Source organism: Semicossyphus pulcher, unplaced genomic scaffold, assembly GCF_022749685.1.
Source record: "Semicossyphus pulcher isolate SPU_LCO1_2020_fin unplaced genomic scaffold, fSemPul1.0.p SCAF_38, whole genome shotgun sequence".
Classification (NCBI taxonomy): domain Eukaryota; kingdom Metazoa; phylum Chordata; class Actinopteri; order Labriformes; family Labridae; genus Semicossyphus; species Semicossyphus pulcher.
Genome location: NW_027211713.1, coordinates 292,501 through 307,563, shown reverse-complemented (window position 1 = coordinate 307,563; position 15,063 = coordinate 292,501). Strand labels below are relative to the sequence as shown.

At 44.3% G+C, this 15,063-nt stretch overlaps 1 protein-coding gene across 1 annotated transcript; it reads right to left on the bottom strand.

Annotated features, from left to right (window-relative positions):
* Nucleotides 1-2,203: 2,203 nt before the first annotated feature.
* Nucleotides 2,204-10,535, bottom strand: kcng4b (potassium voltage-gated channel, subfamily G, member 4b). Its single transcript, XM_069679299.1, has 2 exons — nucleotides 9,777-10,535; nucleotides 2,204-3,046 (listed from the first exon to the last, which is right to left on the bottom strand). Exons 1-2 carry the CDS (start codon nucleotides 10,533-10,535, stop codon nucleotides 2,204-2,206), a joined length of 1,602 nt encoding a protein of 533 aa, XP_069535400.1.
* Nucleotides 10,536-15,063: the final 4,528 nt, after the last annotated feature.

The following is a 15,063-nucleotide window of genomic DNA, read 5'->3' as shown; positions in this document are numbered from 1 at the left end:
GTCACACTCTGGAACATTTTGAAGAGTGCGTACTGTGGTAAACATTTCTAATAGCACACAGAAAATACTTAAAGTGAAAGTCCTGCATTCAAAAGTCAGAAAAGTCAGAGTGAAATATTTGATCTTTATTTTAATGCCTGAAAGTTGGACAAACAGCAGGAGGAAGTACTGCAAGATACTAATGATCAGATCAATGATCAATGATCAACAATGGTCTTCTCCTTGGCACAGAAACGGGACCAGAAACACTAAATACACTGAAGGTGATGTAATCAGGTGAGACAGTGACGCACAGCTGGAAACAATAAGGGCGGGGCACACGGTCAAACAAGCGGGAAAACACATTAAGGCAGGAAGTAAAGCCAGAGCGACAGGTGAGCAACAAAATAAAACAGGAAATAAATGAAAACACGAGGATATTACCTGACCATCAGTTTCCATACATACTCCTACATCTTCACAGCTTTCATGTCAATAAGGAAGCCATTGATTTCCACTGATCAGTTTATCCTCCATTTCTTTGTGTGTTCGAGTAGAGATCTAAATAATGCAGCTGAAGGTTAAAGCTCTCCTTGACGGTGCATTTAAGGACCCTCCGACATCCAAAGTTTAAAGTTCTGGACACAAAAACATCAAAGGACAAACAATGACCTGAAAAGTGAAGTTAAGAACAGGATGAAGTGAACCTTGTTTTAAAGATCATTTGCTGATTTTAAAGCATCCGCAGCCCTTCTTGGTTCACATGATTCCTTGTTTACTCCCTAAACTAATTACTGCTGTATATTTCCTGTGAGTGTTTTGTCTTCACTGTTTCTTACTTGGTACAAAGAGGAGAGCAGAGTTTACAGGCGGTTTATAAGTCTGTTATTTGCCATTAAAGTCAAGCTGAAAAAGCATTTTGAGAGTACCTAGCTTCCGTATCGTGACGTATTTCCGAGTGAAGCAGGACGTGCAGGCGGGACATATCATTAGAGGGATTTGATTGGATCGTTGAGAAGTGGGCGTAGACAGACGTTCTCCACAGCGCAGCAGCTCGCTAACTGACCGAGCGTTCTTGGTGCTCTGCGGCTAAATGTTGCAGATTGATTGGTTGAAATTTTTTGGTGCTAACTTACGTCAGCACGCGTGAAATTTAGTTTTACCGGAAGAAAAAATGATCAGATTTTGATATAAGAATACGAAGAAATGGATTTTCTGTATTTTTTTTGGCCTATATTGTCAAACAGATGCACAATGTTACCGGGGATGAGATCTAAAAGGATTAAAATGACATTTTTCATTTCACCTCAACTTTAATTAATAAGTCTCATAAAAAAGCAGATCACTATTGCTAGCTAGCTAATGCTCCTTTTATAAATATTTTTATATATATATCTCTATAAAGTGGAATGAACACCTTGTCAGCCGTCCACAAACGCCCATGTACAGGTCAGTCTCATAAATATTACATATTTTATATATAATGTTTTTATCCTCTTTTGGAAATGTAAAAATATGCACAATATTTGAATCGAGATGAAAGTTTTACTTTGCAGTTCTGCATGTGATAAAAAGCTTCCTCAGACTGTGAGGGCGCATTCACACCTGAAGTCCGTTTGTTTGGTCCAATCAAAGACCAAACAGTGACAAATGGCAGCTTTTACCAACGAACCAAAAGTTTAGATGCCCGAGGAAACTGCTCTCTGATCGGTTCCACAGATCGATCGGTTCCACAGATTCCATCTCCTTTAGTTTTTCACTGAACAGTTCACCTCCGTGTTCTCGTGCTTTTCCACAAGCGTTTGTCAAATTGTTTGGTTGCCCATCTTTCTATTTCCTCGTCGCTCCCTCATCTCGCTGCGTGTCTCTGCAAATGTCAGTACCTGTAAACCTACTACAGTTTGATGGTTTGTTTCCTGTATTTGGTCCTACTTTAAGTCCATTTACGTTCTCACCAAGCCAAGAGTCAAACCGGACCGTGGTTCGTTCAGAAACGGGCCGAGACCCGTCTTTTCTAGCGGACCATGGTCCGGTTGTTTGGTACGCACCAGAGTTTGATTCCGGCGTTCACACCGACCTAAACGAACCGCACCGAGGGGACACATGCTCCAGGGTTCGGTTCAATGGGACTAAACAAGGCTGCTGTGGACCCGCCCTGAGAGTTCTTATAGGGAAGAGTTAATAGTCAAGTGTCTCCGTTTTTAACATCATTACAGTCTGACTGTTAGAAAGCTGTCGATGGAAGTGTCGGCTGATGACTTCGACTTGACATCACACCGTCATTTTCGTCCTTGGACACGGACGAGAACTCGTCTGGTGACAGATCCACTTTGGACCAGCTCTCCTCCGACTCTGCGGCCATCTCCTCCCCTCGCTCCTCCTTCCACAGCCGCTCATACTCCTGCTTCAGCTCCTGGTAGGAGCGGGAGAAGGTGTGGAAGATGGAGGTGGCGGGGAACGCCATGATGAGAATGCCGCTCAGGATGCTGGTCAGGGCGACGATCTGTCCCGGGATGCTGCGCGGCACCATGTCACCGTATCCCACCGTGGTCATTGAGATGATGGCCCACCAGTAGGAGGCGGGGATGCTGCTGAAGCTCTGGTGGGGATGTGTGGCGGCAAATGGCGCCAGCTCACTCTCTGCGAGGTGGACCAGAGGTGAGAAGAGCATCACGGCCACGCAGACGAAGAGCAGCAGCAGGCCGAACTCTCGGATGCTGCGCTGCATTGTCAGTCCCAGCGTCTGCAGGCCCAGAGAGTGACGAGCCAGCCGCATCACGTACAGGATCCGCAGGGCCCTCAGCAGACGGAGGATCAGACTCAGCTTGTCCAGGTAGCCTCTGCCGGCTCCCATGATGGCGTCCTCCTCTGACTCGTCTCTGATGTCGAACACCAGCGACACGTAGTACGGTAGGATGGCGATGGCGTCGATGATGTTGAGCGGGCCGCGGGCGAAGGCCAGCTTGCTCTGAGCGTTGAAGAATCGCAGCACAAACTCCAGAGTGAACCAGGCCACGCAGATGGACTCCACCACGAACATGCTGTGACACTTCTGAGAGCACTCGCCCTGCAGACACACAGACAGAGGACTTTAAAGGGACAACACAGAGCACACACACAGAGCACACACACAGAGCACACACACACACACACACACAGAGCACACACACACACACACACAGAGCACGCACACAGAGCACACACACAGAGCACACACACAGAGCACACACACAGAGCACACACACACACACACACAGAGCACACACACAGAGCACACACACAGAGCACACACACACAGAGCACACACACAGAGCACACACACAGAGCACACACACAGAGCACACACACAGAGCACACACACACAGAGCACACACACAGAGCACACACACAGAGCACACACACAGAGCACACACACACAGAGCACACACACAGAGCACACACACAGAGCACACACACAGAGCACACACACACAGAGCACACACACAGAGCACACACACAGAGCACACACACACACAGAGCACACACACACACACACACACAGAGCACACACACACACAGAGCACACACACAGAGCACACACACAGAGCACACACACAGAGCACACACACAGAGCACACACACACAGAGCACACACACACAGAGCACACACACACAGAGCACACACACACACACACACAGAGCACACACACAGAGCACACACACAGAGCACACACACACAGAGCACACACACAGAGCACACACACACAGAGCACACACACAGAGCACACACACACACACACACACAGAGCACACACACACACACACACAGAGCACACACACACACACACAGAGCACACACACACAGAGCACACACACAGAGCACACACACACACACACAGAGCACACACACACAGAGCACACACACACAGAGCACACACACACACACACAGAGCACACACACACAGAGCACACACACACACACACACACAAACACACACAGAGCACACACACACAGAGCACATACACACAGAGCACACACACACACACACACACACACAAACACACACAGAGCACATACACACAGAGCACACACACACACACACACACACACACACACACACACACACACACACACACACACACAGAGCACACACACACACAGAGCACACACACACACAGAGCACACACACACACACACACACACAGAGCACACACACACACACACAGAGCACACACACAGAGCACACACACAGAGCACACACACACAGAGCACACACACACAGAGCACACACACACAGAGCACACACACACACAGAGCACACACACACACAGAGCACACACACAGAGCACACACACACAGAGCACACACACAGAGCACACACACAGAGCACACACACAGAGCACACACACACACACACACACAGAGCACACACACACACACACAGAGCACACACACACAGAGCACACACACACAGAGCACACACACACACAGAGCACACACACACACACACAGAGCACACACACACAGAGCACACACACACACACACAGAGCACACACACACAGAGCACACACACAGAGCACACACACACACACACAGAGCACACACACACACAGAGCACACACACACACAGAGCACACACACACACACACACACACAGAGCACACACACACACACACAGAGCACACACACAGAGCACACACACAGAGCACACACACACAGAGCACACACACACAGAGCACACACACACAGAGCACACACACACACAGAGCACACACACACACAGAGCACACACACAGAGCACACACACACAGAGCACACACACAGAGCACACACACAGAGCACACACACAGAGCACACACACACACACACACACAGAGCACACACACAGAGCACACACACACACACACAGAGCACACACACACAGAGCACACACACACACACACAGAGCACACACACAGAGCACACACACAGAGCACACACACACAGAGCACACACACACAGAGCACACACACACACAGAGCACACACACACACAGAGCACACACACACACAGAGCACACACACACAGAGCACACACACAGAGCACACACACAGAGCACACACACAGAGCACACACACACACACACACACAGAGCACACACACAGAGCACACACACACACACACAGAGCACACACACACAGAGCACACACTGACCTCAAACTGAATTTTTCTGACATAAATAGTAAAATAAATGTTGCTGCAGTGATTTCTGTCTCTTGTTCTAAACTGGAGTTTTTTTGGGTTTTTTGTGAACACATTTTGGTTGCAGCAGAACTTTCACAGCAGATCGTTGTACCTGTTTTTAACTAAATACTTGATGAATAAAGTTTAATAAATGTGCACATTATTTTTATCTGAATACCAAAGATGCTACATTAGAATAAGCTCATCTCAGAGAATAAGACACCTGCCCACCACATAGTAGTACTGTCACACCTGCCCATTTTTTCGTAGCATCACTTCAGCGTTCTGTGTCTGTGCTTATATTGACCTTGTGATTATGTGCAATTTCACCAGCGTGTTGTGTTTGTCAGAGTCAGTCATTAAGTGGGGAAAAAATCTATTTCCATTTCAGGCACTTTACAAGCTGCCTGAATGAGAGCAGAGAAGAAGAAAAGAAGTCTGCTAACGAGGAACGCTCTTCAATAAAACGGGAGTGACAAAAAAAAAGCTTAAATTACAACCTTGGAAAAATGTCTTCTGTCTGCACATAATGAGCAGCTTCATGTTTACTGACATGAAAGAATGAAGGCAGGTTTTATTAAGCGCTAAAATCAAAGCTTTTAATCTGGAGTTCTACGTTTCAACAGAGTCAATAAAACTCCTGGAAATAAGTGAAACTTTAGTGAGGACAGAAATATTCACTTGTTGTGAACGTTCTGCTTTCTGCCGCGCACGCGTTAAAACATCATTTTCATTATTTACTGTCTGTATCTTTAAGAGGGGCTGACATGAGAAACTGTAAACTGTAAGTGACCTGTTGTTAGCTTGCTGATAGAGTACATTGTTAGCCCCCAGACAATGTTTAATACTAGCATAGCATTATCAACTGTTACTTGGCACGAAACCAATAAAATTTGATTGATTGATTAAATAGCATGTTCGCCACAAACATTAGCATTCACCATATTCACATGGCAGCCATTTTCCACGGACGTCACTCTCAGTGTGCGAGGCGCTAATGCTGCTATGTTGTGCTGCTGTGTTCCAGGCTGAAAGTCGTATAAAGGAAGGGTACCTACATCGCACAGTATCTGAAAAAATAACTTCACTTACTTCCTAGCTTACAATAGACAGGAGGTAAACTCTGCGCTGGTATTACATTAGATTGTTTTACATCAGCCGCATCCTAGCTTACGGTCATTTTAGCTAGGAAGTGACTACATGCTAACGTTAGCCTTTTCTGATTAGAGCCAACAGGTAAGAACAAAAAGGTTGTTTTAACCTGAAATTTGGACACGTTTCCCTCTGGATTCTCACTCGTCTTCAGAAATGTATTCCACTTAGAATCAGGAACACGGCAGTGCAACAATAAAACAGCATGAAAACGTTTTACCCTGAGCGTGACATCAGAGGAAAATGGCTGGTGTCTGAATATGGTCAACTAACAAAAGGGTTAGACGGTAGCTCAGCCTGTAGGGACTTGGGAACTGGAGGGTGGCCAGTGGAGTTGGTGTCCTTGAGCAAGGCACCAAATCCCCCACTGCTCGGGGCGCATGCCCATGTGCAGCCCCCTCACTCTGACATCTCTCCTCTTTCTGCATGTGTGCATTTCGGGATGTGTGTGTGTAGCATATACTGTATGTATGTAGTTTATACTGAATTTCCCCTCGGGATTAACAACTCTTCTTCTTCTGACCTTTGCAAACCTTACTGGTTACTTTGGAACCAAACGCAGTTTGAATATTTTAAAATGTTATCAGCAATATTAAAGAAGGTCCTGGATGCTACTCAGTGCTATAGCACAGATAAAGCTAATGCTCATGGTTCAGTAAAAGGGAAACAAGCTTTAAAAAACAAACATGAATCAAACGTTTGTGTTGTCTGTCTCTAAAATAAACAGCTCAGCAGTGATATTTAAAGAAGTAATAACCCTATCTTAACACACTCTAATAGTTTCGCTACGTTAAAGGACAACTTCAGGCGCTGTTAGCTAGCTAGCAACACGTTCTAGAATCTGTCTTTATTTAAAACACAAAATCAGTGGTCAGGACCAGAAGCAGTTTAACACGAGCTGCGTTGATCAGCAACTGAAAAGATAACACATTAAAATTTGGAGGGACACGAGACCTTCATTCAAAGTAAAAAAAACACTTTGATGACCCATTAGCTATATAGACAACAGCTAACATTAGCTTGTAGCAATGTCTGAGCTAGCTTTATGCTAGATAGTGTTACACGATACAAATTCTCTTAGCTAGGAATTGGCTGAATGCTAACTTGGCTGTTGAGGAACGCTGTTGTGGCTAAAGATATGGTCGGATGTCCGACAAGATTTTCACTATCATTGACTTTGAAGTTAGTGAACAAATGAAAAACAGTGTTATAATAATGACTTATACCTCTTACAACAGAAAACACAGCGGTACGACATCGGTGCAGTGACCTCACAGGACAATAGCAGTCAAGGTAGATTTCATGAATAACCACCAGTTGTCCTCCCTTTATATATTTTATGTTTGTTTCTTTGAAGCTAACATTTAACTCGGTCTCATTTTGATCGGCCTCGTATGCCTGTCAATCTGAATAAAAGCTGTGAAACCAGCTGGAAAACTTTGAGGTTTGTCAGAGGCAGAACTGAAGGTAGGCTGAATCTTGGCGGCTCCAGGTGTTTGATCAGTCCAACTGTCAAGAATTATGAAACAGCTGAAATATAACTTTGTGTGTTTCAGCTCCTGAACACATCAATGCTTCATTTTCTTAGAGTCTCGATTAGTGAGATTGACCGCTCGTACATCAGGGAGAAATCAATCCACCGACTCTTCAAACGTAATCACACAGCCCAGTTCAGACTCTTCACACTGACGATTAGTTATACGATCAATTCTGCAGCTTCTCTGCAGACAAGCACAAACTGTAACATCAGCAAAAGGAAAAATACTTTACACATAACCCTGACTTTACTTTACCTTTATTTTGACATCTTACCAACGTGTAAACATGTAAACAACTCTTATTATATTAATTTCAATAAAAGCTGGAACAGCTGACGTTTCAGTCTGTTGTTTAACTACAACAACATGAACTTAAAGCGTCTATATTTATTGTGATATAATGGGTTCATTTAATGTTAGTGGGTGTTTAATTTGCCCTCGTTTTGGAGCAGTGAATGTATATGATCATTGTAAACACCGTAGAAACACAAAGTAAAACTCTGCCAGTAAAACCACAACTCAGACGCTGCAGTCGTGCAAAACAAGTTAACAAGAAATAGTGAAACAATATTAAATAAAAAAAGGAAAAAGAGTCAAATTAAGAAATATTGACTCGGAGCTGCTGCTGACCGTAAATACTGGAAAACTATCTGCCTCATGTCATCTGTAACATCATTATATATTTGGTTATCATATTATTTCAGCATCCTTTGCACTCTTCATCAGAGCACTATTGTCTCATAGCTTGTACATGTTAGTTTAATGTTTAATGTAGGCTTGTAGTACTTAGTTTGTACATAGAGAGCGAAGGTAAACCGCAGTCACAGTCCTTGTATGTGTACATACCTGGCCAATTAGGCTGATTCTGATTCTGAAATGTAGAGTGTTCTGGTTTCCTTTTGAACTACGCTTGTAGTCCGAGTAATAGCGACCAATCACGTATCAGCAGGCTGCGGCGTATGCAAGAAAAACTGTCCGTGTGGAGAGCAAAAGGAACGTAATCCGCCGTAATGACATCACAGCTCCCATTAGTGTCACCTGACGATGACTTAGCTTCTTATTAATCTATATAAACAGACATCTGCACGCTAACAGCTAACAGCTAACAGCTAACAGCTAACAATCTGTTTCCTTCTCCTCTTGAGGACAGACCTGACAAAGCTTAATTTTTACTTTGTACGAATCTGCATCATGAAGATGAGTAAATTAAAGTCATCAAAAAGGGTTTCTGTAAACGATGCAGCACAAAGGAAGTCTTGACTGGAAGTCGTTTATCACTAACCGCTGGCTACACGCCCGCAGGCTGTATCGTCGTCATCGTCAAGATTGCTGAAATGTGAATTAGACTGTAATTGTCACAAGGTGGCAGCATTGAGTAATAATAGCGGTTATTAGCATTATGGTCTTTGTTCCTGTTTACATGGCACACAAGCAACCTGGAGATGTACAGAGTGAACAGTGCTGATGCCCGTCGTGTAGTAAAAAGCAGCTCTACTGGTTTTGATGTCGTGCGACTCTGGGCACCAGCCGGCGAGTACTGTGTTTCCAAAGATCAGTGTCCAGGGAGTTCCACAAGAGGTTTATTGAAAGGTGTTGATATGTAAGTGTGCTTTATACATATCCATTGTACATTTTAAGATTTTTGGTGGGTTTTAGTTGTTAGCCTTAGCCCACTGCCGTATTTTCTATTGTATTTTGATTACTTTATTTTATTTTTATTTGAGGCCATTCTGTCAAAAGGCTAATCGAGACGGTAAAATCTCCGGCCTAAGAGAACGCATGTAGCTTATGCACTGTTAACATGACCTAAAACTGATTAACAATAAAACTAAGGCTACTGGGACCAAAGTAATTGTGTCCTGTGTGGCATCTAATTCCACGGGCTACGCTGCCTCATACGCACCTTGTTCTCTTCATCTCGGAGGTCTGGCATGGTGCTGATGCACAGGCTGATGACGGTGACCAGCACCATGATGACAGAGAGGCAGGCAAACGTCTTCCCTGCCAACCCTGACTGAGGGTTTTCTACCACCTCTCTCAGCATCCAGGTGAGTCTGCGATATCCCTTTTCATTCTGTTTGGTGGTTTTCTTCAACGTCATCCTCTTCTGCCTCCACTCCTCTTCCTTTCGTTCTCGCTCGGCAACCTCCTCCACTCTGGTGATCATTCGGCGCCGGCAGCAGCGCTCCATGTGTCCCGGGTCCACGCCCCAATAGTTGAGCTCATCATGCAGCGATACGGCACACAGTTCCCGAAGCAGACGGAGTTTCCCTGCAGCCAGGAAGTTGAGGATGACCCTAAAAGCTGTTGGGTTTCGGTCAAAGAAGTACTCCTGGCACGTCTCATCATAGTCATCGCAGAGTCGTGCAATCTCCTCGGGGGTGGTGCAGAAGCGTAGACGTCCCAGACGACTCTGGGGGAACTGCTCCAAGGTGCTCCAGGGGAAGGTGTAGCGATTTCCACCAACGTTGATGAGAACCTGCAGGGTGTGGTCAACCACATAAGTGGCCTTGGGGTCACGGAGCAGCTGGGCATGCTGGAAGTAAACGCCCTTGATAGTCTCAGTCTCCGGGATCTCGGTGAAGAAGCGATCGAGGCTGCTGTCGTCGCTGCTGATGGAGTAGGTGCTAAAGTCATGGTTGGCATTGCTGATGATGGGCATGCTGGCTTCAGGGTTCGTTGTGAGACGAAAGACGTACTTGTAAGCCCGGCTGACAGAATGTCAGGAGGAGGATCTACAGAGAAGCTGCAGTAACAAAAAACAAATCAGTCATTGGTACATCTCGTATTTGTGAACCAATTCTTTAAAGAGTTCAAAGCTTCTAATAACAAACAGATATTTCAAAGGGAGTACCACAAGGCTATATCCTGGGTCCTCTTGGTTTCAGTGCGGTGTGGGTTCTTTAACAGCACAGTATTGAATACCTCGCTATGTAGATGACACCCAACTGTATTTTACTGATCCTGATGAGCTTAATCAACCTACTGAATCTCTGGCATCAACATTTCTTAATTCAAAATGTCCTCAATCAGAGCAAACCACAAGTCATCCTTAGTGATACAAAGGAGCAAGAGATACAGACATTACGTCATGTCCCAGTGTTTTACTGTGTTTTCTGCACCAATGTTTATCTCTACCCGCTGCCCTCGGACTCTCTGAACAGCACGCCTTTCTGTTTTGGTCTTTTGGGTCCTCTCCCTCTGTGTTTAATAACCATACCTGACAGAGGCCTTATATGCATATATATACACTATATATATAGAACTATAAATCCATTGCTCAATTTCTGTTCATTGACTCATTGATAAAATGACAAACTATTTAAGAATGAATTGATTGAACCACATTTCATTTAATGAGATTAGAAAAATAACAACTGTTGACCTGCTGAACAACCTGACACCTTTCTGAGGTGGCCTCGCGCCAATTCACACCTCGATTCATGTGCCTTTCAAACCACTCTACACTGTTGTATAACCTTAAAAACACAGTGTGCACGACACAGAGAGGTTACAACGTCTGAGAACAACCAGAAGACGCTGCTCTGACTACAGATGTGGATTCTTTTCAACCAGACAACCTGAAAAATATCTTTAAACCTGCTCACAACATACAAAGACACTGTGAGCTTAAAGGGCAGTCTGGTTTCTTCCCTCTGCTGGTGTCTAACCGTGCTGAGAAGTCCCGTTTATTCAAAAAATGTTTTTCTAGAGCAAGTGTCACCTCAATGTCAGCAGCTTCATTTGGACTATTTAAACCAAAGAAATATTCTATGTCCTGTAGATGGTAATGGAGTGTCTGGTTTCAGACAGAGGTGGCTGTTTTTATGCAAAAAAGAGAGATTACGAGAAAAAAGACAGAGACAGAAAAGAAGAAAGTCATAAAAATACGAGAATAAAGTTGTAAAATTAGACGGTAGTTAAATATTACAGCCAAACTGAGTGCACTTCAAACATCAATACAGTCGAACCCTAAATATCCTGTCAAAGTTTCAGCTCCTCTGAATGCGGGGTCAGTGTTAAAGCCCAGACAGCGTGTCATTTTAAATACTTTAGCACCACAAAAATAAGAACATCTACCTTTAGAAATGTCAGACAGAAATCTGAAAGGGGGAGGAAATAAAAATGAAAACATTGTAGCTAGACGGATGGGGGAAGAACAAGGAGGAGGCGATGTGCTCAACAGAGCCCAGATTTATTTTGTTGTTGCAGCTAACAGCTAACAGCTAATGGCTAACAGCTTACAGCTAACCTGAGGTGGAGCTGTGCCCAGAAAACAACGAAACAGGTTGGCTCAGTGTTTCCTCTCCCTCGCTCAACATTCTTAGCCAATTACACACTACGGCGGTCATCTCCCTCAATAAACAACTGCAACACAACAGAAGCGTAAACCCAGCGTTACAAGATGTTTGTGGTGAAATGACCCTTTTATTCTATTTAGATTTATGCACGTGTTCTAATCCTCCATCTTATTGCTTCTGTGCTCAGACTTGAAGTAAACAGGATCAAATAACAAGTTTAATATTGAACATTTTGCACACTCATTTTCATTACACTTCACAGCCAGCATGTGGCATCATTAACCGCTCTGCCTGATGAACAGGCGTCCTGATTCAGACACACAGTCTGACTGACTGATCATCACATGTTCCTGTCATTGAATATAAAATGAACAGAAATGTTTCTTCTTCCATCTTTTCTTCCTGCAGGTGGAGCCTAACAACACTTCCTGTTTATAAAGTATTTTCTTTCTACGTGACCTTTACTCCACTCAGTGGATATTTCTCTACATTTATCTGACAGTTAAACACATGCTGAGTTACAAACCCGTTAGTATAGTACATATGTAACACTGGTTACATTTATTCAGTACCAGTGAGATGGTTTGACCCAGTGTTGATTCTACGCAGACACCCAGCAGCCGACAGAAGGAGTGTTTTCATCCACTGGCCCGTCATGTAAAAATAACCCAAACACTGCGATGGTTCACATTTTAACCCAGTTTGGGTTTATTCAACACTTTACACACACAACAGGGTCACATGTGGCCCAGTTCAATATTTAAGTACCACCAGTATGAAAAGCTAAACTATTAAACTCCTGCTTACTGATCAGTTATAGTCCGACACTGAAGACACCTGAGTGCTCCTGTTAGTTCATAGAAGTTAAATTATGAGTGCACGTCTCACAGGGAAACTAAAGCGCTAACAGTCTGAACGTTTCCTCGTGATCACATGACGTTTCTCATTTGAAGTCAAAGTTATTACAAATAAAGAGCACACAGTGTTTACAGCATGAATCATGTTACGTCTGTGGGATTTGTGAGGATTAAATCAAGTGTAAGTCAGCAGGAAAGAAGAAGTACTCTGCCCATAACACAGTGGAGAAATACTCTGTGTATCAGTACTACAAGTGGAAGTATTCATTATGTGTAAGAGCCGAATGTTTTACTAACAGGTTATAAAATGTTCATCGCTTTAATGTGACATCGTCTTAAGATGGACAGAATGTAGTAGCTTCTGATTTCTCCCTTGAGATCAATGATAATAACATTTAATAATGTGTTGTTTATATTATTGATAAATAAAATACATGAAAACATGGAGATCATTTAATTACTGTATATTCTGCTGAGCAGCTTTTCTCTCTGGGAATCAATAACGTTCTTATTCTGACTCTACTTGTTTATATTTAGCATATTAAAGTAACTAAAGCGAATTCATTGATGACGTGGAGTAACAGTTAGGAAGTCTAGTTTTCAGTAAAAGAACTGTGTGAGTGTGTTCATCTGTGAAACACACAGAGGAGCATTGGCTGTGTAGTAAAGTTAAAGTATAATGAAACACTGACCTCAGAGGACGCATGCGGGCTGCCTCAGCTCTGTAACATCATTCCATCATCTGTTGCTTTGATGAAGCCGCCTCTTGTAAATTAATCCATCAGTGTTTCATTGATCTGATTGGCTCACAGATCAGCTCCACGAGCAGAACGAGGCAGAGGATTTTATTATCACAGTTTATAGATCCGCTCTGAAGTTTGCAGCCTCGCGCTGATGTCCGCGCAGCATCCCGCTGTGTGTGCGTGCGCAGCCTCAGCAGCTCCGGCGTTAAAGACATGAAATGAATGTGTTCGTCAGGTTGTCGCTCCGCTGAGAGGAGAAACGATGATTTACCGGCGAAGCCTCCTGAAACCTGCCGCTGAAACCTCCTCTGTGTCTGACAGCAGGACCTCCTCCTCCTCCCACTCCTCCTCTTTTCACCCTCCTCCCTCCCATCTCCCCTCCCCTTCCATCAACAGCTCTCTACTCTTCTACACTGTAAAAAACAAAACAAGTTAAGCCAACTTAAAGATTTAATCTGGAAGGTGTTCATGTAAATAAATGTCTGTAAGTCTCTCTCTGTCTCTGAATGAGGTAACACAGTGGTGACTGAGCCTATGGCCCGCTGATGAAAGCCTTTCATTTGCAGTATTATTATGGGCTGGGTGTCTGTGGCGGCGCCCAGTTAGTTTCCCATCAGCCAGCAGTGGTTGGTCTGCCAGAGAGGGTAGGCGGAGCTAAGCGGCTGCTTTCCCGCTCTCTGTGAGTGTTGTGAGCATAGACTGTATAAAAAGATGGCCGACATGACAGCTCCCTAAAAGTGAAGCTAAACCCTCTCTATCGCCCCCTGCTGACTGGCTGCAGTATAGCTCATAAAGCCCGCCTCCTCCATGTTAACAGATGGGACATGAGTCAAACTATAAAATCAAAATACACGTCAAATACATTTTTCTCCAACATGGTTTCTGTCATTATAGTTAGTTCTTATCATGCTGATTTATGTCCAAGTGTTGGCTCCTGCAGCCAATCAGTTCTGGGTGAGCAGAGTGGAAACGTAACTAAAACAATCACTACAGTCACTGAAGTTTCCATACCTGTGAACTTTAACCTTAGACCAACACAAGAAGCTGTTCTGCTGTTAAACACGCCGGCGTGCGGGATCCTTGCTGTTTTTTCGGTAAGTTAAGTGTGTGTTTGGGTTAGCGGAAGTGGCTACGGCCGCTTCACTCGCCGATCTCTACTGCACAGACTCTTGCTCCGTATGACGTCACCATCGCAAGATGGCAGCGCCTATCACAGGGGCTATTTTGGCATCAATTACGTACAATGGGAGCAGATGGAGACGCGTTGTCCATCTATACATACAGTCATT